Source organism: Vicugna pacos, chromosome 13, assembly GCF_048564905.1.
Source record: "Vicugna pacos chromosome 13, VicPac4, whole genome shotgun sequence".
In the NCBI taxonomy this organism is placed as follows: Eukaryota; Metazoa; Chordata; class Mammalia; order Artiodactyla; family Camelidae; genus Vicugna; species Vicugna pacos.
Window position 1 is genome coordinate 33756035 of NC_132999.1, and position 24722 is coordinate 33780756.

At 55.0% G+C, this 24722-nt stretch overlaps 2 protein-coding genes and 1 long non-coding RNA gene across 3 annotated transcripts; 2 read left to right on the forward strand and 1 right to left on the reverse strand.

Annotated features, from left to right (window-relative positions):
• The first annotated feature begins 230 nt into the window (after window positions 1–230).
• On the forward strand, window positions 231–5697 carry KNCN (kinocilin). Its single transcript, XM_072974512.1, has 5 exons — window positions 231–387; window positions 2669–2918; window positions 3931–3999; window positions 4677–4751; window positions 5583–5697. Exons 2-5 carry the CDS (start codon window positions 2768–2770, stop codon window positions 5660–5662), a joined length of 375 nt encoding a protein of 124 aa, XP_072830613.1. The 5' UTR covers window positions 231–387; window positions 2669–2767; the 3' UTR covers window positions 5663–5697.
• On the reverse strand, window positions 2347–24019 carry LOC140700657 (uncharacterized). The gene is made up of 4 exons (XR_012079132.1): window positions 23744–24019; window positions 20486–21886; window positions 15343–15454; window positions 2347–2960 (listed from the first exon to the last, which is right to left on the reverse strand). It is a non-coding gene; the product is annotated as an uncharacterized lncRNA (long non-coding RNA).
• TMEM275 (transmembrane protein 275) lies at window positions 8368–17217 on the forward strand. Its single transcript, XM_072974511.1, has 2 exons — window positions 8368–8603; window positions 15864–17217. The coding sequence occupies exon 2, from the start codon at window positions 15938–15940 to the stop codon at window positions 16463–16465; it is 528 nt and encodes a 175-aa protein (XP_072830612.1). The 5' UTR covers window positions 8368–8603; window positions 15864–15937; the 3' UTR covers window positions 16466–17217.
• Window positions 24020–24722: the final 703 nt, after the last annotated feature.

Consider the following 24722-nt stretch of genomic DNA (forward strand, 5'->3'; position numbering starts at 1 on the left):
CCCCTGATGATGGGGTTGCCAGTTCCTCCCACTTCAAGTAAGACTGCTAGAGTACTTCCCAGCTGAGCAGGGACTCTGGACGCTGGGTTCCATTCAGGGCTCTGGGGCAGTCATCCCACCTCCCATGCTCGGTTTCCCCATCTGTTCTGGAAAGGAGCTGGGAAGTTCTGTGTTTCTATGAATTTGTAACTGATCATAGCTTAATGTGTCTCTCCTCCACATTTTCTGCTGTGCCTTTGTGCCCTGAGGGATTTACAACGTCAAAGAAAAACTCTAATTTAGAATTTGTCTCCAATTTTTAGAGGGCAGAGTGTTCTGGAATCTGAAACTCATGATGCACAGGCACCCCTGACTCCAGCCCCAGTCATCCCCATCCCAATTCACCAGGTGAGCGAAGTGAGGCCCACAGTGCGAGGTTCTCACCTCAGAGACGTGGCCGAGAGCCTCCGTCTTGCTGATGGGGTGGGAGTGCCCCCAGCCTTACAGCAGGAGAGGAGCAGGCACAGGACCTGCCCAGCCAGAGGACACGGACACTTACTGGGGGCCAGGGGCACTGAGGAGGGTGTTCCAATTCCCAAAGCTTGCCGTCTCAGGAACACATTTTCATGGACAATTATTATGATGGCTCCTTCTAAAACTAGTCAGTGGGGGATCAATTATGTGTGACAGTGAGACAGACTGTCATTTGATGCCTAATTAGAGGAATAATCAGACCTCATCCTTCGGAAAGGCACAGGGGATGCTGGCAGTGGTGGCCGTGGCTGGGGATGCCCACCTCAGGGCCTTCCTCTTAGGGGGCCCATCGGTGCTCTGCAGTCACCCCTCCTCTCTCCACACCTTTGAGTTCACACCTGTCCCCACCCAGGCCTCACTCCAGCTTCCTGGCAGTGCCTACCTCCAGCTGAAGTTCAGTTAGGTGACCCTGGCCTTCCCAGGCCCCTGGCCCCACCCAAGGAAAGCCTCTCATGAGAGACAGAGGTCCCGTGGTGCCTACAGCCCTCCTCTTTGCCAGCCTGAGGTGGTCATGCAGGCCCTCCCTGAGCTCTGTCTTGTGTGGAACTCACTCCCTGAACCTGACTGAGCAGCTCATCTCCAGGGGAGACAGAACAGGGACAGGCAGCAGCACTTTGGTGTGGAGACATGGCCGCTCAGGTGCCATTAGGAACTGCTCCACAGAGTTAGAGCTGCCCGACCAGGGTCCTGCAGGATGAGGGCTCAACAGATGGCCGGGGCCAGGCGCACACACCACAGAAGGGCTGCGGACTAGAAGAGGGGGGCAGGCACAGGGTCAGCCATGGGGGCAGGTGGAGTCAGAAGGCCTCGGGCCTGGCTGTGTCGGACAGCAGACGTAGAGGGAGAGGCAGGAGATCCGCGGAGAGGCCAGTGGAGCTGGTGATGGAGTGCTGGGAACTGTGCTGACCCATACAAGGCAGAGAAGGCAACGAGTGACAGGGGCTGGGACTGTGGTGCAGGATGGGGCTGCGCTGGGCTGGGCTGGGTTACCACTGCCCGGCCTTGAGTTGGTGGAGCCTGTAAGTAGGTCACATAGGCTGGGCAGAGCTCAGCCCAGAGGTCAGGAGGTGCCAGCTATGTCCCAGCCTCCTGGACCCAACTGCTGACACCCAGGCCCTGCCAATTCCTCTTCCCAACCCTAGCCCCCTACCTGCAAGTGTTTTCTCCTACCCCTGCCCACCCCCACCACTGCTCTTCCCTGTTAGCCTCCCGCCAGGGATCCCAGGGTTGCGAGAAGGGCTCACCTCTCAGTGCACTGGCAGCTAAAAGGGGGGTGGGCACCAAGCCTACCTGAGAAGAAGAGGATCACCTGAGATCATCCTCAAACTAGGACCCCTCGGTCCTGCCTGGGAACCCAGAGGTTGATGGGACAGGGAGAGGGGGAGAGAGAGGCAGGTTAGAGAGGGGACTTGGAAGGACACCTCCCCCCACCTCCTCCTGTCCCAGTCGCTCTTCCTGTCTCTTGAGCCTCGTCCAAGTCTCCGTCCATGCCTCTGCCTCCATGTCCTCAGGCAGAGGTCCCAGGTGCACCTCCGACTGAAGGAACAGCAGAGTGGGTCCTGAGCACATGGCCAGGGAGGCTCCTCACACCTCTGGCTGCCAAACCCCATGTGAAGCCACCAGTTCATCCTGCCCACCCCACTGCAGGACCAACAGTGGAACCTGGGCTGACGGCCCTAGTGGGCCTCTGGGACCCAGGCAGCAGCTCACATTGCAACCTCATGAATAACTCAGCACCTCCCGCTGCCTACATCTCTAAGGAAGCTGTGTCCTCTGGACCAACCTCCCCCATTGCTTTAAACTTTAATAGGCTAAGGCTCAGTGGCAGCAGAGCAGGCTCCAGGGAGCTGGGGCAAGATGTCCCGGGCAGGGGAGCTCAGGCTGAGAGGAGGCTGGCAGGGGAGGACCCCAGGAGGGCAGGCCCAGCGCTCCAGAACTCTGGCAGCCAAGGCAGGATGTGGCCAGGCAGGAGTCCCAAGGGTGGCTCCCAGCTTCGGGGGCCTTTAGGGGAGGAAGAGTAAGCTGCGGTGACTTGGCAGGGATCCTAGGTCAAGGTAGGGCAGGGGGCCCCTAAGACAGCTCTGGGATAGGGTTGCAGATAAATCCCAGGGTTACCAGCCTGGGATCTTACTGCCCAGAAACTCCCTCGCCACAGGTGGAGCTCCAACAAGGAGACATCCAAGAGGACAGAGACCTTCAGGGCTTTTCTGGAGACAGGCTCCGCTGGCTGGAGTCAGTGCCTGGGGAGACCTGCATGGACATACCCATCAGCAGCAGAGACTTCCGCTGCCTGCAGCTGGCCTGTGTGGCCCTCAGCCTGGTGGCCGGCAGCATCATCATTGGTGTCTCCGTGTCCAAAGCTGCAGCTGCCATGGGTGGTATCTTTATTGGCGCCGCCAGTCTGGGTGAGCAGCTGCTGGGCTTGGAGAGGGAGTCAGGGCCATGGTCTGGTGAATGAGAAAAAGAGGGAAGAGCTGGGTCAACAGTAATTGATTGAGGGGATGGAAGCTGGAGATGTGAGCAAGGCAGCCATTGGGGTACAGCAAGCAAGAGACAGCTTGTAGTGAGAATCCCGCACTGACTGCAGGGGTGAGGGGATGTGGAGGAGGGAGATGGCAACCACTCCTCTTGGGCTACTCCAGCTCTGCCTCTCCAGTCCCAAGCCCTGGGCTCTTGGGTTAGTGATGAGACTCATAAGCCTGTTGGGGCCAAATTGATGGGGAGGCAGGTAGAGGAGGACAGAGTTCCCTGTGGGGCCCTCCTTGAACCAAGACAGGATCCAGCTCAGACAAGGGGTTTCCTTTTCTTTCCCTGCATGTCTCAGCAGCAGATCTGTCTGTCTAGGCATCTGTCCATCTGTCTTTCAGGGCCAGTCCCACTGATATCCCCACAGTGGTGCTGGGTACCATCCCTCACCCCACTCCACCACCCCGGGCCACAGGCAGAACCAGAAGCACAAGGCTGGTGGGCTCTGGGCATCTACCTGTGAACTGAGGCCAAGGGCCACAGACCCTTGGGAGTAAGCAGGGCAGGACCTGCTCTTCTAGGTGAAAAGGAACATGCTAAGGAGCCCCCTAGACCTGACCTGGGGGCCCTAGGGGATGGTGGGGCAATGGAGAGTCGGTTGAGGGTGTCAGTGGGCCCGTTTCCAGCCAGCTGAGAAGGAAGAAAGTCAACCTGCTCATCACCCAGGCAGGGTGGAGCCAGGAACCTGGGCCTTCACAGCCTATGGCCCCTTCCCCAAAGGCACTGCTCCCGTCCCCTCCTGGGGCTGGGTGTGAGGGAACTGCCCCATGCACACACCCACAGCCCCAACCCTGCCCACTCATGCTCCTCCTGTGCACACCCAGGCTCACGCAGCTGAAACTAAACAGGCCCCCTCCCCATCACAGAACCCCTCTGGGTTTCTCTTCTCAGGGCTCCTCATCTTGGCCTACCCCTTCCTGAAGGCTCGGTTCAACCTGGACCACATCCTACCTACAATAGGTGAGTCCTCTCTCCAGCCCCCAGCACATCCCTCTGCCAAGGACTGTGTGAGACACTGTGTTTAAGTCTGAGGCCCACTGTGCAGTGCTGCCCAGCCCACGTCTGTGACTGGTCCTGGCTGTGTGCTAGAGTTGCTGTGTGTGTGTGTGTGTGTGTGTGTGTGTGTGTGTGTGTGGTCCAGGCATTGCCATGACTACAGTACAGCATATTCCAGCCTGCCACAAAAGTGCCCGAACCAGCTCAGAGCACCTGAACTCCCATCTCCCCTGACAGATTCCCCATCTCCCTCAAAGGTTCCAAGATCTCCAGATAACCCAACTTCATCCCTGAACCCCCATAAAGACCCTCTACTTCCCCTAAGACCTTAGAACCCTTGTATAACTCCCACCTCATCTCAGCTCCCCACATCGATGCTCCTATTTCCATCAATCCTGTGGGGCTACATATCCCTAGTTCTCCCCAAGACCCCCACTTCCTTGAAAAATCTGCCATCTTCTCCTTCATCCCTCCCTCCTCAAATCAGCCCAGATCATACGGGAGACTTAAAGGAGTGCACTGGAGCAAAGACAGCAGCAGGGATGGAGATTAGACAACAGGAAGGACTTCCCTTCCCAAAGCTGGACTTGATTTGAGAATGACTTGGTAACCAGGGACCTTGGGGTGGTCTCATCCTACAGGGAGCCTGAGAATCCATCCTCAGCCAGGACCAGACCATGGGGAGGGAATATCCAGCACCAACAGCAATAAAGAGGGTAAGTTCCAGACATTCCCAGGTCCATCTTCCATCTTCCTTCTGGGTGAGCAGCTCTGTGGGACCCAGGAACAGCCTTGGGGGATATGCAGAAGGGACTCCCCCAATCACAGGGAGGCAGCAGAGCTGGGTAGTTCTTCCATGAGCTTAGTCAAAGCCCTTTGTGCTCCCAGATGAGCTGTTCCTCCTGTCCACAGGATCCCTCTGCTGGGCCCGGCACAGACACTGGGACAGCGCACAGCACTGCCCCTGCCCTCGGTCCTACACTGAGTTCTTTCCTCACTCTCCTCTCCCACTGTGGAGTCCACCTCTCAGAGCTGGTGCCTGAAATTGGGCATCTCCCTCCTCCTCCATCCCACATGCTAGAAAATTCCAGAGCAAGAGTTTCTCAAAGATGATCCCAAGTCCCCAGTGTCTGTGCCAGAGGTAGGATGCCTGATACTCAGCAAAAGGTCCCATTATTCCAGACACTGTTCCAAGCACTTTATATATGTTAGTTTGTTCCATTCTCAGAACAACCCTGTGAGGCAGGGACTATAATTAGCCCCACTTTATATATGGGACAACTGAGGCACAAGAAGATTAAGTAACACAGCTAGGAAATAGTGGGGCCAGAATCCAGGCCTTCAGCCCGAGCCCTGCCTCTAACCCCACACTACGCTGCTGTCCTCTTGAAGGGCCATTCTGACCAGCCATGCCTCTTTCAACTGGGCTGGAACTGCCCCCCGAGACGCTCTTTCCCATTCTATCCCGCTCTGCCCCCGGGTCCCTCTGACTGGCTCTTACCCAGGATCTGTCTACTCAGGCAGCCCTGTCCTGGTCTCTCCCCCAGGAGCCCGCAGCAGCCTGTCCACCGTGAGCCGAACCCTGGAGAAGTTGAAACCAGGGAGCCGGGGGGCTGGCGAGGGCTGAGATGGGGCTGAGGGGCTGCCCCCTGCCCTGGCCTCTCTTCCCACCCGCCACTCCAATCTCAGAGCCCTCCTGGGTCCAAACCAGAGATGAACCAGGCCCGGAGATGCCAGACCTGCATTCACCAAGGCCATTGGTAACATATTCCATGTGGCGGGGTAGGGCCTGGAATAAGATGTTTCTGGTTTTAGGCTCTTGACCTGGATTTCCTCTCTGGACTGCAGCTCAATTTCCTTCCCTTTTTAATCAACTGACTGGACTCTCTGGAATTTGGGGCCCAGTGATACTTCAGTACCTTGCTCCAGCTTCACCAGGGAAGTGAACCACAGGCCCACAGAAACCACACACAGGGTCTGAGCCCCTCAGCCCTCAAGGCCTGGCCCTGGACCTCAGGAGCTCACTGGCTGGACAGAGGGTCTGGGCCAGATCCTTTTCTGAACATCGAAAGCTCCAGGCAACTTCTCACGGACAGGCCATGAACAAGAGCAAATCAGACAGGGGCAGAACCGAGACAAACAAAATGGTCACTGCCACGACAGGAGCCCAGATGAGACTCAGGTCTGAAGGCTTCCAGGAGGAGGTGGCTCCGAGCTGAGCCCTGCACTGAGGCTCGGGGCTTGACTCCACTCTTCAAGGCTTTTCAGGATCTGACTCCAGACAAAAATCTCCAGGCTTCTTCTCCCCACCCCCTCACTGCTCCTGAACAAACTAAACACGTTCCAGCCTCCAAGCCTTGGCTTGTGCTCTCCTGGATGCCCCCTCCCCGCTCCTCTCTATCAAAACCCCCACCTTTAAAGGCCCTTTTACCCACAACACCCTCCTCGTCTTCTTCCACCAGCCTCTCTCAACACTCTCCAAGCATATTGAAGTCTTCTTTTTCCCAAAACAATTATTGATCCTGTTTAAACCTACTGTATATCACCCTTTTCCAGTTACCATCAGGGCACACAATAAGTGCTCAATAAATGTTAATGGCTTAAATTTAATGAAAAAACAATTCCCTAGGCTTTCCCTGGAAAGCCCCTTCAAGGTCCCACATACGTACAGGGTTTGGAGCAAGGCAGCAAGCAGCTGTGGAGGCAGGTGGAGTGTGTGTGGCTGTGCAGGAAACAATGCTCCCCCCTCTACCCTGCTCCTCATACACCTGAGCCCTCGGTGAAGCAGAGCTGCTTGACCTCTACGGCAACATCTACTCCATGTGCCCTCTGTCCTGGTTCGGTGAGCAGAAGACAAACTAAGAAGAGTCTCATTCTTCAAAGGTCAGTGCGGATGAGACCTCTTCTTGGAAGCCTCCCCTGACTTCACTGTGTTCCCATAGCCCCAGGGCTTCCCTCCATCACAAATGACATCACTCTTGAGTGGCTTCTGTCTGTTTCCTCCTCGCAAGAAGAGGGCCAGAGGGCTAGGCACACAGAAGGTACTCACTGGATATTGGAAAACCAAACCAAAAGTGGGAGAGACCATCCCATCGTACAGTAGGAAAGCTGAGGCTCTGCCTCAGCTCAAAGGACTCATTGAGTCTTGCAGTGAGAGGTTGTGGAGCCAGACCTTGCATCCAGGCCTCATCTCTCTCCCTATCCAAGGCTCTACCCTCTGCCACCCTCCACACAGGCCACAGGGACCAACTCCCTGACCACAGTGGGACAGACCTCCATGAAAGGACTCAGCTTGACAAATGCCGATGGGTTGGGGAGTCTTTGTTTCCTCCAGCCCTGGGAAAGCCAGATTCCCCCTCCTTGCATTTCCCTCCTCTCCACCTCCCTCCTGCCTGCTCCCTGCCCCTTCTCCTTTCCCTCAACATCACCATCAACAATAACATGGGACAAGACAGGTCATTGGACCAGCTCCTTCAGCAGTCTGTTCAGTTCTGTACAACAGCCCTGTTCTGACCTCAACTGCAGTGTGCCTGGCCAGCCTCAGGCTGGGTGCTGAGAACACTCCAAAGGTGGGGAGTGCTTGGTTCAGGCAGCCCCCTGAAAGTCATATCCCCACTGGGCCAACCTGGCAGGCTGACCAGGCTGGAACTGGAGTCTGGGGATAAGACACATCCTGGTTCTTCCCTCCGGGGGCTGGGCAAGAGACTGTGGAGCCTTGAGCCTCAGTTTCTTCATCTGTAGGTGGAGGATGAGTGGTCTCTCCCAGGGCCACTGTCAGGATGAAGGTTGCCTGGCACATGGTTCACATCTGGGCAGGTTTATGAATGGTCAAGTGAATGAATGAAGAAGGAGGTTGGAGGAGATGCTCCTCCAGCTGAACTCCTTCAGGTCCTGGAAAGTCAGCACCTCAGACTCCCACCCGCTCCTCTCCACCACAGTCCAGCCTGGAGGTGAGCCACACGTCCAGCGCTCCCTCCCCACATTCCACCCGCAAATAAACCCTTGCAAGTCCCACCAAATCCCACCAGGAGCTGTATAAGGGGCTCGTGGCCACACCTCTTTCGAAGGTACAGGATTGGTGAAGGGTGATTGGAGAAAGGGTGCTGGAAACAAGCCCAGTCCCTGGAAAATTTTTCCTGCCCCCATAGCTCTGCCCCTCCCCCCAGGGTGGGGAATCCACTAGAGACTTAAGGCAGAGCCAGTGCGACCTACACCCCGCACCCCCCGCCCCAACTCAAGAGCGAGTGGCAATGTATCCATCCTGGACTCACGAAGTCCCGCCTGGAGAGCGTGTGGGCGGCTGGGAGTTCATTGCCAGGTGCTTGAAAAGCGCGAAATCTAGAGGCGCGGAGGGGAGAAGGGCGGTGCGGAGCCAGAACCGGAGAGAAGAGATTTGGAAACGCCTCCCCTCCTGGGGTCAAAGAGGAGCCGAGGGGCCGCAACGACGACGCTGGGAGTGGTGCCCCGAACCGGCGCAGCTAGCTGCAGTCCCCTCCTGGGGGCTGCTCCCTTGCACCCCCGCGCCCCCGCCCACCCGCCAAGCCTGGGATCTCCAAGCCACCACCTGGGTGAGTGAGGGGGACCAGCGGCCGCCCCGCCTCCCCACCCAGCCCCGCCGGCTGCCAGGGTCTCGAGGGATCCTGCCCCCACTGGGGCAGGACGGGCAGAGAAGTGTCCGCTGGACCGGCTCAGGCAAGCGCAAGCTCAGGCAAGCGCAAGCTACACGAGAGGAGGAGGCTGGAGGAGGGCAAGGGGATGAAACCAGAGGGGAGAGAATGGGAAGGGTAGCTTTAAGATGGGAGGAGATACTCCATCCAGCCCTAAACCCCAGAGGAACGGAGTAGTGCCCAGACAACAGGTCCGGGACCTGTAGCCTTCAGCATATTTCTCTAAAAAGAGATGAGAACCACAGAGAGGGGACACACAGCATGGAGCATGGAGAGGCTGCCTTGGGCCCCTCTGCTCTACTCTGATCCCTCCCCTTTCTTTAACTCAGTAAGAATCTGCCCTAGACTCCACCTCCAGTCCCCACCAGCTGCCCATCACACCATCCCAAGGCCCAAGGTAAGGAGGGAATCAGAGAGAAGTGGGCACAGAGCGACTTCAAAACCAAGAGGCAGATGCAGGCAGGAAGGCCAGAGACCCGTCGGCGGCCCCTCTGACCTGAACCATTGGTTTAGCCAATATTCCCTGGGCACCTGGGGAGACTCAGGCAACAAGCAGGGTGGTCCTGGTCCTCAGGGTAGACCAGTGGGGGAATGCAGACCTGGACACAGGAGTTAGCAATCACCGAGGGAAAAGGAAGGCTTCCTGAAGGAAGTGACATGCCAGCTGCGCTCTGACGGTTGAGCCAGAAGTAGTCAGGTGAAGGTAAAGGTAACAGGAGCAGCACGGTCACCCGACCACACCTGGTGAGTTCAGCTCCACTCTAGCAAACTGGAGAGCTCAGGAGAGGTTTCAGTAGGGAGAGCTGGAGGAGGGGAGTGGACTGGGGTAGCAGTGAGACTAGAGAAGAGGGGGTGGGTTCTAGAGACAGCAGGAGGGAAGAATCTGCAGGGCCTGGTGACTGGAAATGTGGGGAGGAAAGCCTGAGGGAGGAGGAGGAGCAAGGATGGAGCCCCGGTGTCTGGCTGGAAGTCTGGGCTCTGTGGGAGAAGATGAAGTTTAAGGAGCCTGTTTCTAAGAGGAAGAGAATGTTTCCCGGTGGAGGGTTCAGTGGGGCCAAAGTTGTGGAGAGGTCAGGTTCACTAAGGACTGGATGGTCTTCATGGAATTTAGCAAGGAGGAATTTAGCAAGGCTGGTGGCCTTGGAGCGAGCAGAGGAGCAGATTTGCAGTGTGGTGCAGAATCCGGATGGGAGTGGATTGACCTTTGAAGAGGAGGTAAAGTAGGGAGTGTAGATAGCGCTCTCAAGAAGTGGGGAGGTTAAATGGACGCAGGTGTGAGGGAGATGAGGGTTTGTTTTGTTGTAAGGAGAGGCTTGAGTGCCCCCAGGAAGAGGTGCAGGCACAGTGATGGGGGTGATGAGCACCGACTAGGAAGGGGGAGGTGGCTCTGGAGCACTGAGCGACCGAGTCACACCAGAGACAGGGATGCACAGATGGCCCGTGCTGCCCAGCTGGTGATTTTCTTTTCACCTACGAGGCTTAGCGGTTTGGGCACAAACATGGAGGAGGCAGAAAGCTGGACTAATGCAAGGCTGAGGAATTGCTGGGAGCTTTGGCAGAAGAATAAAGGGACAAGTTGCAAGAGGGTAAGTGAAGTAAGGCAGTGCGGGTTCCCAGGTGGAGGCGGTAAGAAGCAAAGGCAAGAGGTTCATGGAGAAAACATAAAGTTCCAGGATTGCGTTAGATCAGAGAACAGTTACAGAGAGAGGCACTGTGGAGCTGTAGTGACGGCACAGATTGAGAAGACACACAGCCCAGTTTTGAATCCTAGCTCTACCACCTGTTATCATCAATGTCCATGACCTTGGGCAAGTGATTCAACCTCTCTGAGCCCCCCGTCCCCATCCAAAAATTAGAGATGGCAATAGTATCTACCTATAGGGTTATAGGGCTTAAGTTTTGGGGGGGTTTTTTTGCTTGTTTTTTTGGGGGGGGGGTAATTAGGTTTATTCATTTTTTAAATGGAGGTACTAGGGACTGAACTCAGGACCCCGTGCATGCTAAGCATGCACGCTACCACTGAGCTATACCCTCCCCCCTTAAATGAGGTTATAACATAAAGAGCTTAGGACAGTGTTTGGCACAAAGCAGGTGCTGTACAAGTGTTTCTCTAGTGGTAGCAATGGGATTTAGTCAAGAGTAGAATGTCTGGGTTTCTCAAAGGTGGAATGGTTCAGGGTGATGACAAGGGTGATGAGGTTCTTGGGGTGACGAGGAAGAGAGTATCTGGTGTGGAATGGAGGAATTGGGCACTGGAGGTGAGGAGCCGAGGAGCTAGGAGCGCACGGGGTGGGGCAGTTGTGCAGAGGATGCTGAAGTCTCTCAGGGGACTTGGACTGGAGGAGAAACAGCCCATCCCAAATCCTTGGAAGGAGGAGGGCGGGAAGGGCTGTTCTGCTGCAGCCAGTCTGCAGTCCACCTCCACACTCCCAGGCAAAGAGAAGTCTCCAGAGGTACCTCCGCGGAGCAGCAGCTTCTTTCCAACAGATAGGCAGGCAACTGAGAGAGTGTCCGGCTGCCTAGCTGCATGTCAGCCTGTATCTACAACTCTCCGCATGTAATGCATCTGTGTTTGTGTTTCTGGGTATGTCTGGTCACTGAGTGCACATAGGTGATGTGTTGTGCACATGCACTCAGGGATGAGGGTCATGAGGCCCAGGTGTCAGATGCAGGAGCTGGGAAGCCACAGCTCCAGACTGCATTCTTTTCATTCTCTTGTTACCAGCCTAGGGAATCCGTGTGAGCCCGTGTGGGGGTGGGGAGGATTTGTGGGATTGGCTAGGTATGGGGTATTAGCAGCTCTTTGGGGCTCCCAGGAGGCAGCATTCAGTTGGTAGAGAGCTTCCAGGGTAGTGAATAAGCCAGCAATGAGTAATGGTGATGTGGGAGGTTCCCTGAGGATGGGGGTTTAGCTGGGGGAGGGGGAGGCCAGGAGAGGGGGCTGACTTTCAGGGACTGAAGGGGAATAGAAGGGCTGAGGTTCAACAGAGGGGTTCACAGTGGGGTAAAGAGCTCAGACTGAGCAAATGAGGCACTCAGTCTCACATGGAGGACACGGAATCAGTGCCTGATGTTTGAAGCGAAGCCCCAGCCCCTCACCCAGAGGCTGTTGGGCCCTTGGAACAAGAACCTGGGGCCAGGTGGCCTGGCAGCAGTCCCTGGTCAAGCAACTGCTCTTGAAAAACACAGACATCCCAGATCCAGGGACTGGGCTAGGGCAGGCTGAACCGAAGGGGCTTCAGACAGAAATCCCCTCTCTAGGAGCTCTGTCTCTACCTACTGAGGGCCACCCTCCTTAGACCCCAAGCGTATTGATGATTAGCTGGATAGTAATAATCAATTACTAATTTTTTAAATAATCAAACATCTCTATACCTTCCAGTAAGCAGAAATTCTGGTGTAGCAGAAATAACACAGCTTTTCAATCCAACAGAACTAGTTCAAATCCCAGCTTTACCTGTTATAACTACGTAAACCAGGGCACCATCTTCATCTCTCCAAGACTGTTTGCTCACTGTGAACTGGACTGCAACAGCTCACGGGGTCATAGTAAAGATTAAATGTGTCAGTGCAGGGAAAGTGAGTGCCCCTCCGCCCAAACCAGAACACACACACACACACCAAGCAGCAGGGCAGGGTGGGGGTAATAACTTAATTCCAGCCCACAGCCAAGAACAGCCATACTATAGATAAATGTGCCACTTTTTGAGATCTTTTGATATATTGGCAGTAATTTCTGAAATCGGTTTCCATGTCCACCTTTACAAACCACGGGCAGCAGGATGACAGATTCGGAGATGCTAACCTGGTTAAACCATTCCCTTTACATTCAGACAACTGAGGCCCAGAGAGGGGCCCCTGCCGTTCCAAGTTGCCCAGCCAGACCAACATCAAGTACCCTGGTCATCTAAGGCCCAGCCCCTAGTGGCCATCTCTGCCCCAAACTGCTTGTGGCCTAGACTCCCAAATAGAGACCACAAGATCCCCTGACCGAGGCAGGGCAGGGGAGAGACTGGCTGCTTGACCAGGGTCATGGGCAGCTGAATGGCAGTGGTCAGAGCCCTGGCTGTGTGGGGAAAGGCCTGGTTCTGGTTAGGCTTGGCCGCAGACTCCCTCCATGACCTTCCTCACTCCAAGCCTCAGTTTTCCCCATCTGGAGATGAAGGAACTGAACGAGGTGACCTCTAAGGCTCATGGAGTGCTCACTGAAGAGAAAGTGCAAATCCTAAAACACAAGATTCAGAGCAAAGACCTTCCCTCCTGCTTAGGCAATGGGGTTGAGGATCAGGCTTGGATAAAGTAGAAAGTGTCTGAAAAATCTGGGATAGCAATCTCAGAGGGTCCTGCTTCCAAAATTAAATACTCCATCCTGGAAGTGACAAATGTCACAACTCACTGGTAGTCAAAAGTAGTCACACAGCCCCACCTAATGACAAATTGGCTAGCAAGTGCAATCATAACCTGTGTTCGGAAGAGGGGAGTAGCAAAAAGATTTAGTGGACAGCACCAATGGCACCCACAGCGGAGCAAGCCAAAGTACCCACAACGAAACGGCACCCAACAGCCCCAGCTAGGGGGCCACAGTCCTCAGATGGAACTGGTGGTACAGACTGAATTGCAACAGCTGAATGACCTCAACACCTCACCTCTGCACGCCCCTCATCCCAATTAACTAGGGTGGAGATAACTTCAGAAATAAGGCATCTGCCCTTAGCCTATTCCCTGCCTGGGGTGGAGACTCCGGGAGTAGTCTGTCTTCCAGAGTCAGCTCTGCCTCCCAGAAGCAGATAAAAATCATTTGATGGCAATTAGGCCCTTGGAAACTTACCCCTGGACAGGTATTTGCTTTAGTTGAACTGAGTGTGCCAAGCCAAGGAAGGAGCAAAGTGAGTTTACCTTCCTTAAGAGACACAAAACACACCCTGTCCTCTGCTGTTGATATTTGAGCAGTGTAAGTGCTAATTACAGGAGCTTACCTACAGGGCCTTGGAGAACAGTCTGTGCCCTGGGCTTCAGTCATTCACCAAGCACTTAGCAAACCTAAACTGTACTGGGTTGAGAGCTCAGGCTTTGGGGTCAGCACACGAGGTTTCAAATCCTGGCACCACAACTGCCACTCAATGGTCTTGGGAGACTTGAAGTTTTTCTGTGCCTCAATATCCTCATCTATAAAATGGGGATATAACAGTAATACATAATCTCCTATTGTGAAAATTAAATTAGATGGTATTGCAAAGTGCTCAGCATAACAGAATTTAGCAGCCTGAAAGTGCTAATTTCAGATTCTCATCTAGACTTGTTTCCAGCTAAGATAGAATAGCTTGTATCAGACCAACTCACTCATTGAGGATAACTAAAAAGGCTGGATTAAGCATTTAAGAAATCTGTTTAAAGGCACTGGAGAGCTACCAAGGCAGTAAGAATTCAATGGGCCAAGATCTTGGAAAGAAGAGAAATAACATATGATTTCACTTTTTCCCTTAAGGCATTTTCCAGTTTGTAGGGGTTAGTGGCCAGGGAAGTCAAAATAGCAATTCAGGGCTTAAAAGGGGGACAGGCCCTGTTGAACACCTCTAGCTTTTAGTTGGGGAGCCCACAGGGCTATCCTCTGGTAGTACTGGTTAACCAGATACAGACTAGACTCAGGAAACCTGAAATACAGCTCCCAGTCAGTGCAGTCCCAGAATGGTTTAAGGCAGCCTGTCTCTTCTTTAGCTGCCTGTCAGAAGCAAAAATAAATTTTCTCTGAAGGAAGATAACATCATTCAGAGCCTCGTGCTATCTCTACAATGTTGGGCATTTAATAAAAAATTATCTGGCATTCCAGGAGATAAGACTAAATGACCCAAAACCAAGAGCAATAAAACAGACAATAGAAACAAGAGATCCAGATGTTGGAGTTTTCAAACATGGGGTTAAAACGGTTTAATGTGTTCAAGAAAAAAACATAAAGGGAGTTTTTCAGTAAAAAACTGGAATCTATGAAAAAGAATCAATTGGCAATTCTAGAACTGAAAAGTTATAACTGAAATTAAAAACTAAATAGATGGGTTTTACAGCAGCGAAGACACAGGTGAAGAGATTAGTGACTTGGATGACAGATTAGTAGAAAAATAACCAGACTGAACCAGAGAGAGGGGAGAAAAAGGCTAGAAAATACAGAACAGAGTGTAAGAGACATGTGGGATGATGTCAAATAGTTGAACACATATGCAGTTTGGGTCCCAAAAGGAGAAGAGAAAGAGAATGGGGGAAAAAATAATGGCTGAAAATGTTCCAAAACCAGGGGTGGAAATCAAGCCACAGATTGTAGAAGCACCAAGAAAGAGAAATACAAAGAAAATCTCACCTTGGCACATCATTGTAAAACTGCTGAAATCCAAAGACAGTCTTTTCTATAAGTGAAAAGAAAGGAGAGCCTTGGACCCTCCGGCCACCAGGGCCTCCGCCATCCTTGTCCAATATCAGCTTTCAAGAGTCTGCTGTGAAGTGAGATGAAGGGCCAGAGTCCATCCCCTCCATCAGGGCTCCCTCCGCCTCTCTGTCCCTTCTCGCTGGCCATCTAAAACCTCAGGAGCTCCTCACTCACCCCAGGGCCTCATCTGACATTCGGGAAAGTTAACATCATTGCTATGCTTACCAGAGCCCAGAGTAGGGATGCTCAGGCGAGGCAGCAGGTCATGAGGTCCTGGTCCCAGATGTTGGGTAAATTACTAGATCTCTCTGAGCTTCAGTTTCTTCTTCTGGACAAGCTGGGGATAGACCAGATGATTTTTAGGGCCTCTACCACTCAGGGGAGGAAGCTGTCTAAATCCTAAGAGCTTCCACCTGCCCTCTCATTAGGACTACTGATAATGATTATCACATAATGAGCACCTAGGCACCGTGCTGAGCTCTTTACAGCTATTTACTCAGTTAGCCCAAGAAGACTTCCTGGAGGAGAGGAGATGGAAGGCCTGTGTGTGTCGGGAGGACAAGAGAAAGTAGGGAGGGAGGGGAGGATGGCAAGATCCCAGAGGCCGAGACAGGGGCTGGCCAAGATGACGTGACCTCTGACCTCTGACCTCTGCACTCCCAGGCACTGAACATAGCCACAGGACTACTGTGGGGCTGGAAGCCCAGATGGCCTGCTGACGTCTCCCTCTCTCTCTGTACCCACAGGACGACTGTAACGTGTGGACTGGTCCGGGCGGCAGCAGGAGGGAGCTTGATGAGTGCGGGGCGACCCCAGGCCGATGCCGACCCCGGAGAAGAGCCAGGGCCCCCCGGCACGGGCGCCGGCGGTCCGCGCTCAGGCCCGGCTGCCCGGCCCTCCAGCTCAGGCGCTGTTGTGCGCCTGCGGCCTGTGCGTGCTGTTGGCGGGCGTGAATGTGACGCTGGTGGGCGCCTTCGCCTCCTTCCTGCCCGGGCACAACGCGCCGCTCTTCGTGGGGCCGGCGCTGCTGGTGCTGGCGCTCGGCTTCTTCGCCGCCTGCTGCGCGTGTAGCCGCCGCGGCCCCGCGCCCCGTTCGCGCTCGGCGGCGGCCGCGGGTCCCGGCCGGGGCGGCGCCGGGCGGGTGGCGCTGGAGATGGAGAGCAGCGAGCGCACCGCGCAGGACACCACGGCCGTGCAGCTCAGCCCCGCCGCCTCGGCCGCGTCCTCCGGCCGCTCCAGTCCAGGCCCCGGCCCCTTTGCTCTGGACGCCCCCGCGCCTGCGGCCGTCTACGCGCCACGCACCGACGGGGTCCGGCTCGACCTGCCCCGGGAGCGCGTCGCCCCCTAGCGGACCGGGTTCCCGGCCGCCCCGTCTTACCTGTTCCGGTTCCCTCCCATCAGTCCATTTAAGAAGAACAAGAGAGGGAAGAGTATAAAAAGACAAGAAAAAGAACTTTTTCATACGAGTCCGGTGCTGGGCACAGGAGGCCTCGTCTGTCCCATCTCTGGAACTTCCAGGGGTCGGGGGTGGGGATGTGGTGAGGGTGTCCAGGCACGCCCTCTAAAGGAGGGACTAGTGCCTTGACTCTTTACGTGGGGTCTGCTGGACCCTAGTTTACCTCACTCCCCAGACTTAATGAGACTGAGCTCCTGGACCGTCCCTCCGGACCACCACCACCACCCATGGCATTTGGCACTGTGAGCAGAGCAACTGAGAGGGCTAACTCTCAGCAAGGCCGGTGCCCCCAAGGAGGAGGAAGAGAGGGAGGTGAAGAACGTCATTCTAGGCTGTCTCCTGCCACTGCCTGCTGTGAAAGTCTGCCAGCTCCCCTTCTACCCCTCCCAACCTCCTTGTCTCAACCCCAACATGACCTTTCAGGATTAATGGGGGGGATCTGATTTGAGCCTGGATCGTCCCTAAGGCAGAGCTGGGTTGAGCACACTCTGCCCTTTCTGCCTGACTAGAGCAGGGGGAGCTGAGCTGGGCCCCCACATGAAGGAGTGGTGAGCAGGCTCCTCTGGCCCTGAAGGTCTCCTGTGTGAACTTCCCTGTGCATTCCCACTGTGCCTCGCACCTCAGTAAAGCAACTTTGGAGTCAAGCTGTCTGCCATCCTTCAGTGCAGGAGGAGGGAGGGACTGACTATGGGGCCTCTGGCCAGACACCCTGGATTCTGGGGTCCTCCCAGCCCATGGGCCAGTGCTTCATCATCCCAGCACCAGCTGCCAAGGACCTTTTTTTTTTTTAAACTAATTAATTCAACAAGTAAGTACTGAGCCCTCCTATGTACCCAGCCCTGGGAATACAGTAGGACAGAGAAGTGTGTGACTGTGAACAAAAGACTGTCTGAGACAGTGGGTGCTTCTGAACGCCTGTGGGAACAGGGTGTCAGATGGGGGGCTGGATGAATACACTAGTGTGAATGTGGGTGAGATTGCTTCGCTTCGTGTATAAGATGGGGAGTGTAGGAGTATTTTGGGTGACACTGCCATCACACATGCGTGTGGGAGAGTGTGTGTGTGTGTGTGTGTTGGTGGTTGAGGGCTGGGTCACCCGGCAGGAATGGTGAGGGGAGAAGGGCTTTCCCAGTTCTTGCAAAGCCTACACTTTTCTTCTGGCCTGGCTGGGCTTGCAGAGTCTGGGCTCAACCTGTCTTCTGTCCAGGTGGGCAAGGGTGTGTGATAGAGGAATGGGGGCTGTCTTGCAAGAAGAAACAAGGGGGCTAGGGGGAAGACACTGCAACCTGGGGCCAGCCCCTCCTCTCACTGCAGGGACACAGGTAGGCAGTGCCCAATGATGGTGAAACACACTGGCCCACCACCCCTGGCTGGCTATGACTCCCTGCCCACCAGCCCTTGGCTTCAGCAGCCTCCCTTCCTCTTTTCAGGCTGGGCTCTGCTGCTCTTCTGCCCCAGCCCGGACACTTCCCACCAGTGCTGGGGCTCTACCTCCCTTGCTCTGACCCCCTTTCAGCCTCTGCCTCTCCTGCTGTCTCTCCTCCCACTGACCTCTCTCTCTGTGGGTACTTAGCAGGTCATCTCTATTAATTAGCATAGGTCAATGGCCCTAACCTTTGAAGCATCTAGCCCTAGGAGCTGACAATCACTTCTCAGAGCACTTCCACAGCCCCACCTGCGTGTGTGTGTGTGTGTGTGTGTGTGTGTGTGTGTGTGTGTACACCACCTCCCCAGGCTCCAGGCCCGTCTCTTCTGGTTCACTGGTCTGCAGCCTCAGACGCCACCTGCTGCCTTTGTAGAGCAGAAGGTGAGAGGGGCCACTGTTGATGCCGCCTTGGGGTGTGGTCCGGACCACCCTTCTCCCACCAGCGTCTTAGGAAGAGGCACCCCAGGTTCTAGTCCTATAATGCCAGGCCCAGCCCTAACTCCTCTTCCACCTGCTGGCAGAGGCCTGAAATTGCACCATCTTCTACAGGAAGACTTCCAGATCCTGTCAGGGAGCCTGGCTGCCAAGGAGGACGAGTGAGCATGTGAGAGTTCAAGGCCATGAGCCACAGATGGAAGGTGTGAGTGAAGGGAATGGGAGCAGTGTGGCAGTGGAGGGGGTGTGTTGGGCATAGCTCCTTGGAGTTTCCTTCCCATTGCCACCCCCAGCTGATGGTCATCATTTGTCCCATGTGTCCCCTCCCTCTCCCCGGGCACACCAGGAGATATTTCTATACCCCAGGGCCCACTTTCCAATCAGCCCCATATACCTCCAGGCCTGCACACAGAGGACTCCCGCACAGTCCTTCAGGTGCCTCTAGGGCAGTCTGTCCACTGAGAAGGCAGCAAGGCCCCAGAGCAGCCCCACTCTCCACACACAAGGGGCTGGAGGGTTGCCTATCCCCACACCTCTGCAGACCCCATCCAAGCAGATTCCAGGCCCTAAGTGCAGATCTGGGGCTTCAGGGAGACAGGTTTCTGTGGAAGGTAAGGACACGATTCTGACGGCACAGAGGCTGCAAGCTCCCTGACCTTGAGGAATCTGAGTGGGAACCAGCAGTCCCATGGAGACACGGCTGAGGGGTCTTGGGATGAAGGCTAAACCCTCCTTCTCTCACTCCTGGCCCTGAGACTCAGAACTGAGGCACCAGGGTCTGTCCTCAGAAGTCCAGGGGCTGCAGTGGAGGACACACAGACAGTCCTTTGAAAAGGAAGGGTGCTGGGTAGGGCCTGGGGGAGCTCAGGGGTGACACAGTGAGCCCTGCCTCCCAGAGGGAACCACCGATGATCTGGCCAAGGGAGCCCACTATGGGGCCGGGAACTCAGATCCCTTCCTTCTCTTCCCACTGGAAGAAAGGAGGCCAGCCACCTAGGACCTTTTTTTTTTTTTTAACTAATTCAACAAGTAAGTACTGAGCCCTCCTACGTACCCAGCCCTGGGAATACAATAGCAAACAAGCTCTGGGGGAACTTACGTTCTACTTTGGGGAGAATTAAAGAATTAAATAGGTAAGCAAACAGGACAAAAAGTATTAGCTAGTGGATAGTGCTATGCAGAAAATCACAATAGGCAGGTGCGACAGAGGGACTCAGATGGCTGAGGAGGTTTTCTCTGAGAGGTGACATTTAAGCTGAACTCTAACTGACAAGAGTCAGTCACACAAAGGTCTAGAGCAAGAACATCTCAAACTCATGAAACAGCCAGTGCAAAAGTCCTAAGTGAGAATGAACTTGGCCTTCGTGTGTCAGGCCAAGAAAGAAGGGCTATAGAGACAGGGGTGGGAAATGAAGTGGGAGAGGGCGGGGAGGGGGTGTATTGCTCAGCTCACGTAAAGCTTGGTAAGCCAGGGCGAGGAGTTGGAATTTTATTCTTCATGAGATTGGAGCCACTGGAGGGTTTTAAGCAGGGAAGTGACACGATCTGATTTATGATTGTACAGCTCGCTCTGCCTACAGTGTGAAAAATATTGTTGAGGGACATGAGGGAAAAGAGGGGTGGGGTTAAGGGGTCATGGCAGTGAGAAGCACTTAGGGCTGGAACTGGAGTGGTGGCTGTGAGCTGGACAGATTCTACACCCATTTTTGAGGACTCCCTGTTGGGGGAGTTTAAGGGAATGAAAGAGAGGAATGTGGGAGGAAGTTCTAGAATGTTGGTTTGAGCAGCTGGGCGTGTGGTGGAGGAAAAGCAAGGGCTGTGGTCAGATGAAAGGTCTGTTCACCCGGTGGAGCTGTCCTGTCAGCACTGGAGCTGCAGCCCTGAGTTCTGGAGGGAGGGCACTGGGGAGGCGGATTTAGAAGCCACTGACCTATGGGTGGCGGTTAAGCCATGAGTCCAAGTGAGGCGTATGAGGAGAGATGAAGACAGAGAACCAGGACCCAGAATAGTCTAACCTCTGAATCTAGGAGAGAGAAGGGACCCAGAGTTACCTGGTTCTGAATCTTGCCCAACCTTCTGCTGATGCCAGTGCCGTTCTGAAGAGGTCGGTGGACTTGGAGGTGGGGATCAGGGAGAAGTGAGTGGAACAGGAGATTCAAGAGGTCAGGACTTCCAGATTATTCAGTGCTATGCTCTCAGTGCCTACCTGGCACAAGGTAGGTGCCCAATAAATAGCTACTGAATGACTGAATGAGTAAAAGGTGTGAATTTTATCACACAGCTAATATTCCAGGTCTCCCACAGTAGGAATTATCAAGATGTCTGATTCTGGAAGGGAAAAAAGTTCCTTATGTGTGTGGGTGTTTCCCTGGCCAATTCCTGTTTTCTAATGTGTGAGAAGGTAGGGTAGATGGGCATTGATGGATTCGCTTGATGGCCAGGCTCCCCAGAGTAGAAAGTGGCCAGATACATAGGCTGACTAAGGAAATCGGCATTGCTAGGGAGTACCACCAGAGGGCACCCTGGGCACATGACAGGGGACAGAGGCGACTCAGACCACAGACTGCACAACTTTGCCTTTTCCTCTTCTGAGGGTCCAGGGCCTGAGGAAGGGGAAGTGGGGATTGAGTGTACATAGAGGGGGTGAGTGTTAAAGTCACCTAAATTTACCAAGTGACCCAACCCGGGAACCTGAGCTTATCACAGAAGGAAGCCTGATGCTGGACACAGACTTAGCCTTTATCAAGGTCACAGGTAAGTCCTGGTTCTGGTCACAAACTGAGCCCTCACCCCTGTCCATACTGAGTCCTGACCGAGCTTGATCCTGACCACATTCTGAGCCTTGATCCTGCCTGGTCCATAAGCTGAACCCAGATCTTGATCTTAGACTGAGTTCTGGCTGGAACTCTGACCTGGGCACAGACTAAGCCTTGATCATGGACAAACATTAAGCCCTTATTCTCATCACAGACTGAGCCCTGACCCTGATCCATGCACTGTGCCCTGATTCTAATAACAGGCTGAGCCTGACCCTGGTCCCAGAGCCCTGAATCTGGTCTCACCTGAACTCTGACCCTGATCCCTACATTAAACGCTGACCCTGGACTGAGACTGAGCATTAGTCATGGTCACAGGCTGAGCCTTGATCCCTGAGACTTGCTCCCAAACACCCCATTGACTTAAGGACCTTCCAGATGAGGTTCTCAGGCCAGGCTTCAGCTCCAGAAGGAAGTAACTTCTGGATCTCTGAATGGTCCAGGAACTCCTCCTGGACGTTGCATCCCTGAGAGGCTCGACAGAGAAAGACTGGCTCTAGGCTGTCCGGAACACAACTGAGGAAGGACAGCTGGGCCTTCCCCAGATATCCCTGGAGCTCCAGGTGGGGCGTTCCCGCCTGCCTGTGCGTCTGGGAGCCTGCAGCCTCGGTGCCTCTTCCATCTGCACTCCTGACCCTGTGGAAACATGAATAAGTCCCTTCTGCTGTGCTTCACCCCATTATCCTTCAGGGAAAATCTGGGGAGAAGGTGACTAGGCCAGGACTGAGGGCCCCGTGTCACTACCCTGTGCCCTGGCAGGAAAAGAAGCCCTTGACTCTGGCCGGTCATGACAAATAGGCAAGAAAAAGGGTCATGGCCAAGGTGGCACTGGCCAGGCCTCAGCCTCAGGTAGGCAGCGGCGGGTGAGACAAGAGCTTGGAGGCGTTGAGTAGGAGTCCCAGAGGTCCCGGTGCATTCCGGGGGTCTGGTGTACGCGAGGGGAGGGAGGTCTGCACGGGACCACGCGGCCCCTCCCGAGGGCACACTGCCCAGGTCGGGGCTGGCCCCAGGGTCTTGCCCCTGCGGGGCCAAGCCGGCCTCTGCCAGGCCCTCTGCCGGGCTCACCTTGGATGGCACTGGGGCGGGGGTGGGGGCCGAGCCCGGCGGGAGCCCGGGCGGGGGAGGGGGCGGCTCGAGTCAAAAAACGCTGACGCCGAAGACAATGAGCTCTCCGAGGCTGAAGCAACTCATTTGGTCCCGGCCACGCTTTATTAAATTCTCATAAACCTGTCAGGGGGGACAGGGCTCGCTTCAGTTTACCTCATTAGCCCGACACAATGACAGTGGGAGGGGGCAGGAGGAGGGGGCGGCCAGGGGAGGCCCTCGCTCAGCGCTGAGAACAGAGCCAGCCGGGAAGATAATTGAATTAAGTGGCTTTTGTTAATGGTTTTTAAGACTCCGAAGTGTAAATAACATTTAGGGGCTTCCTTTTAATGGGACTGGGGTTTTAGAGATCAGGGGAGCTTAGGGGAGGCCCAGCCCCAGTCCCTGCCCCACCGCCCCACCGCCCCACCTCAGGGGAGCTCCGGAGGGGAGAAGCTCCGGGAAGCGGTGAAGTTAGGTGGGAGGAGCGAGGGGAGGGGCCAAAGAAGGTGAGACAACTTCCTGGTGGGTCTTTGAACAGAGACCGGGAGAGAGGGGGTATGGGGCCAAGAGAGGCCGGGGTTGACTCTGGGGACCTGTCCAGACAGACGGTGCTGCTGTTGGACAAAATGGCCAGGGGTAGCTCTAGGGTGTCACTGAGGCAATGGATTGTGAGAGTCGGGGGACCTGGCCTGCTGCGGAGCCAGTGTTCACTCCTCAACGAGAGGTCAGTGAGACTAGCAGGTTATGGTTGTATTGCTTATTGAATTGCCAGTAGGTGAGGGCCCCTGGGAGACTGTGAACCAGGCCCTTCACATGTGGGAAGGTGGGGGTGGTGGGTGGACTTGACCCCAGGCTTCCTGAAGGAGCCTGGACTTGAGTTGAGCTATGAGAGAACCTGCAGATAGGGGTGGGGAGCTCACTTCTCTAGGGGCACAAGGCCTGGGGAGCTGCATGCAAGGAAACAAGGCCATGGACAAGCTGCTTTGGAATTCATCCCTTGGTTTTCCTCAGTTACAGCTTCTCCCTCCCTGTAGACATGACCAGGTCTGGGAGCTGGCGGGCTGGGGCTGGAGGTGAAGGGCTCAGGGCTAAGTCCCAAGGGGCTGGAGGTGTGGTGGGGCGGAGCTGGCCCTGGGCCAGCCGACAAAGGGTTAAGGCGTTAATCGCCCTGCATGCGACAAAGGGAAGTGAGTTTTCTGATCCAGAAAGGATCAGTCCCTGGGACGCCCCATCAGGCCCTTCAGCGTGAAATTACACCCCAGCGGGGGTGCTCCCCTCCCCCACCACAACCCGCCTAGTCCTGGCATAGGATTAGGGCCTGGAGTCATCAGTTTAATAGACCACCACCTCCCCTCCCTACCCCGTCACCCTAAGAGCCTTGAATCCTGCCTCCAGGCCTGCACTAACCTCTTTCCTCACCAGCCGTCCACCTGGCTGTGGATCTGATCTGTCGGGTCCTCTCTGGCCTCATTCTCATTCTGCTCATTCCATTTGTCTCCTCTACTGCACCCTGACCCCACTCCTTATTTCAGTTTCTTCCTAACCTTTAATCAGCACCCCACACATATTTGTTTCGGTGCCTATCAATTTATGATCTGTCTCCCCACTAGCACTGAGTGCCCTGGGAGCAGAGACTGTCTCATTCAGCACTGCATCTCCAGCTCCTGGCCTGTGTCTAGCACATAGATGGTGCTCAATAGACATTAGTTGACTGAGGCCCCTCCCATCTACCTCACAAAGACTCAGGGGTGGTCCCTAAAGTCTAGACACTAGTTAGTACTCAAGACCGAGAGGAGGGAGCTGAAGCGCGTGCCAAGACAGGGCCTTGTTCTCAGGAAGAGACAGGGGCCCGGGCTGCAGCCGAGGCCTCAGGCCCAGCCTCACCTCTAAAGGAAAAAGGAGAGCCCCTGAATGGCCAGAGGGTGCTCACTCATCCTTGGGCACCATCCCTGGAGACCCCTTCACCCCACTTCCTTGCAGCTGCTGGGCCTTGGCTACACAAGCACCTCGAAGGTCCATCTGTGCCCACAGCTGGGCATGTAGTCCAGCATGAGAAGAGATCCTGGATAGAACAACTGAGGAAACCAGAGAGTGAATCACACAGAAGGGAAAACTCAGCAGGCCATTCAGAAACGAAGGCAGGAGCCTGTGTAGACTCTAGACCCCCTTCTAACCTCTACACAGGAAACAGAGGCCCAGAAAAGGGCTTACCTAAGGCCACACAGTGAGGCCAGACAGAAACTGGGCTCCCAAGGACCCAGGCAGAGCCTGTCCCTCGCGCTGCTCCTCCCGTTCTGTTTGACAAGTGCAGTCTTGGTTCCAAACCAGCTCTGAGCCCGGCTCTGTCATGCTAAGTCCTGCTCAGCGGGTTCCATCTGGGTGTGGA

Bases quoted from the DNA above. Each gene is read 5' to 3' on its own strand.
- KNCN (XM_072974512.1), top strand. From the start codon at position 2,768: ATGGACATACCCATCAGCAGCAGAGACTTCCGCTGCCTGCAGCTGGCC. The intron at 2,919-3,930 runs GTGAGCAGCTGC...TTCTCTTCTCAG, and splicing joins TATTGGCGCCGCCAGTCTGG to GGCTCCTCATCTTGGCCTAC. The intron at 4,000-4,676 runs GTGAGTCCTCTC...CTCATCCTACAG, and splicing joins CCACATCCTACCTACAATAG to GGAGCCTGAGAATCCATCCT.
- TMEM275 (XM_072974511.1), top strand. From the start codon at position 15,938: ATGCCGACCCCGGAGAAGAGCCAGGGCCCCCCGGCACGGGCGCCGGCG.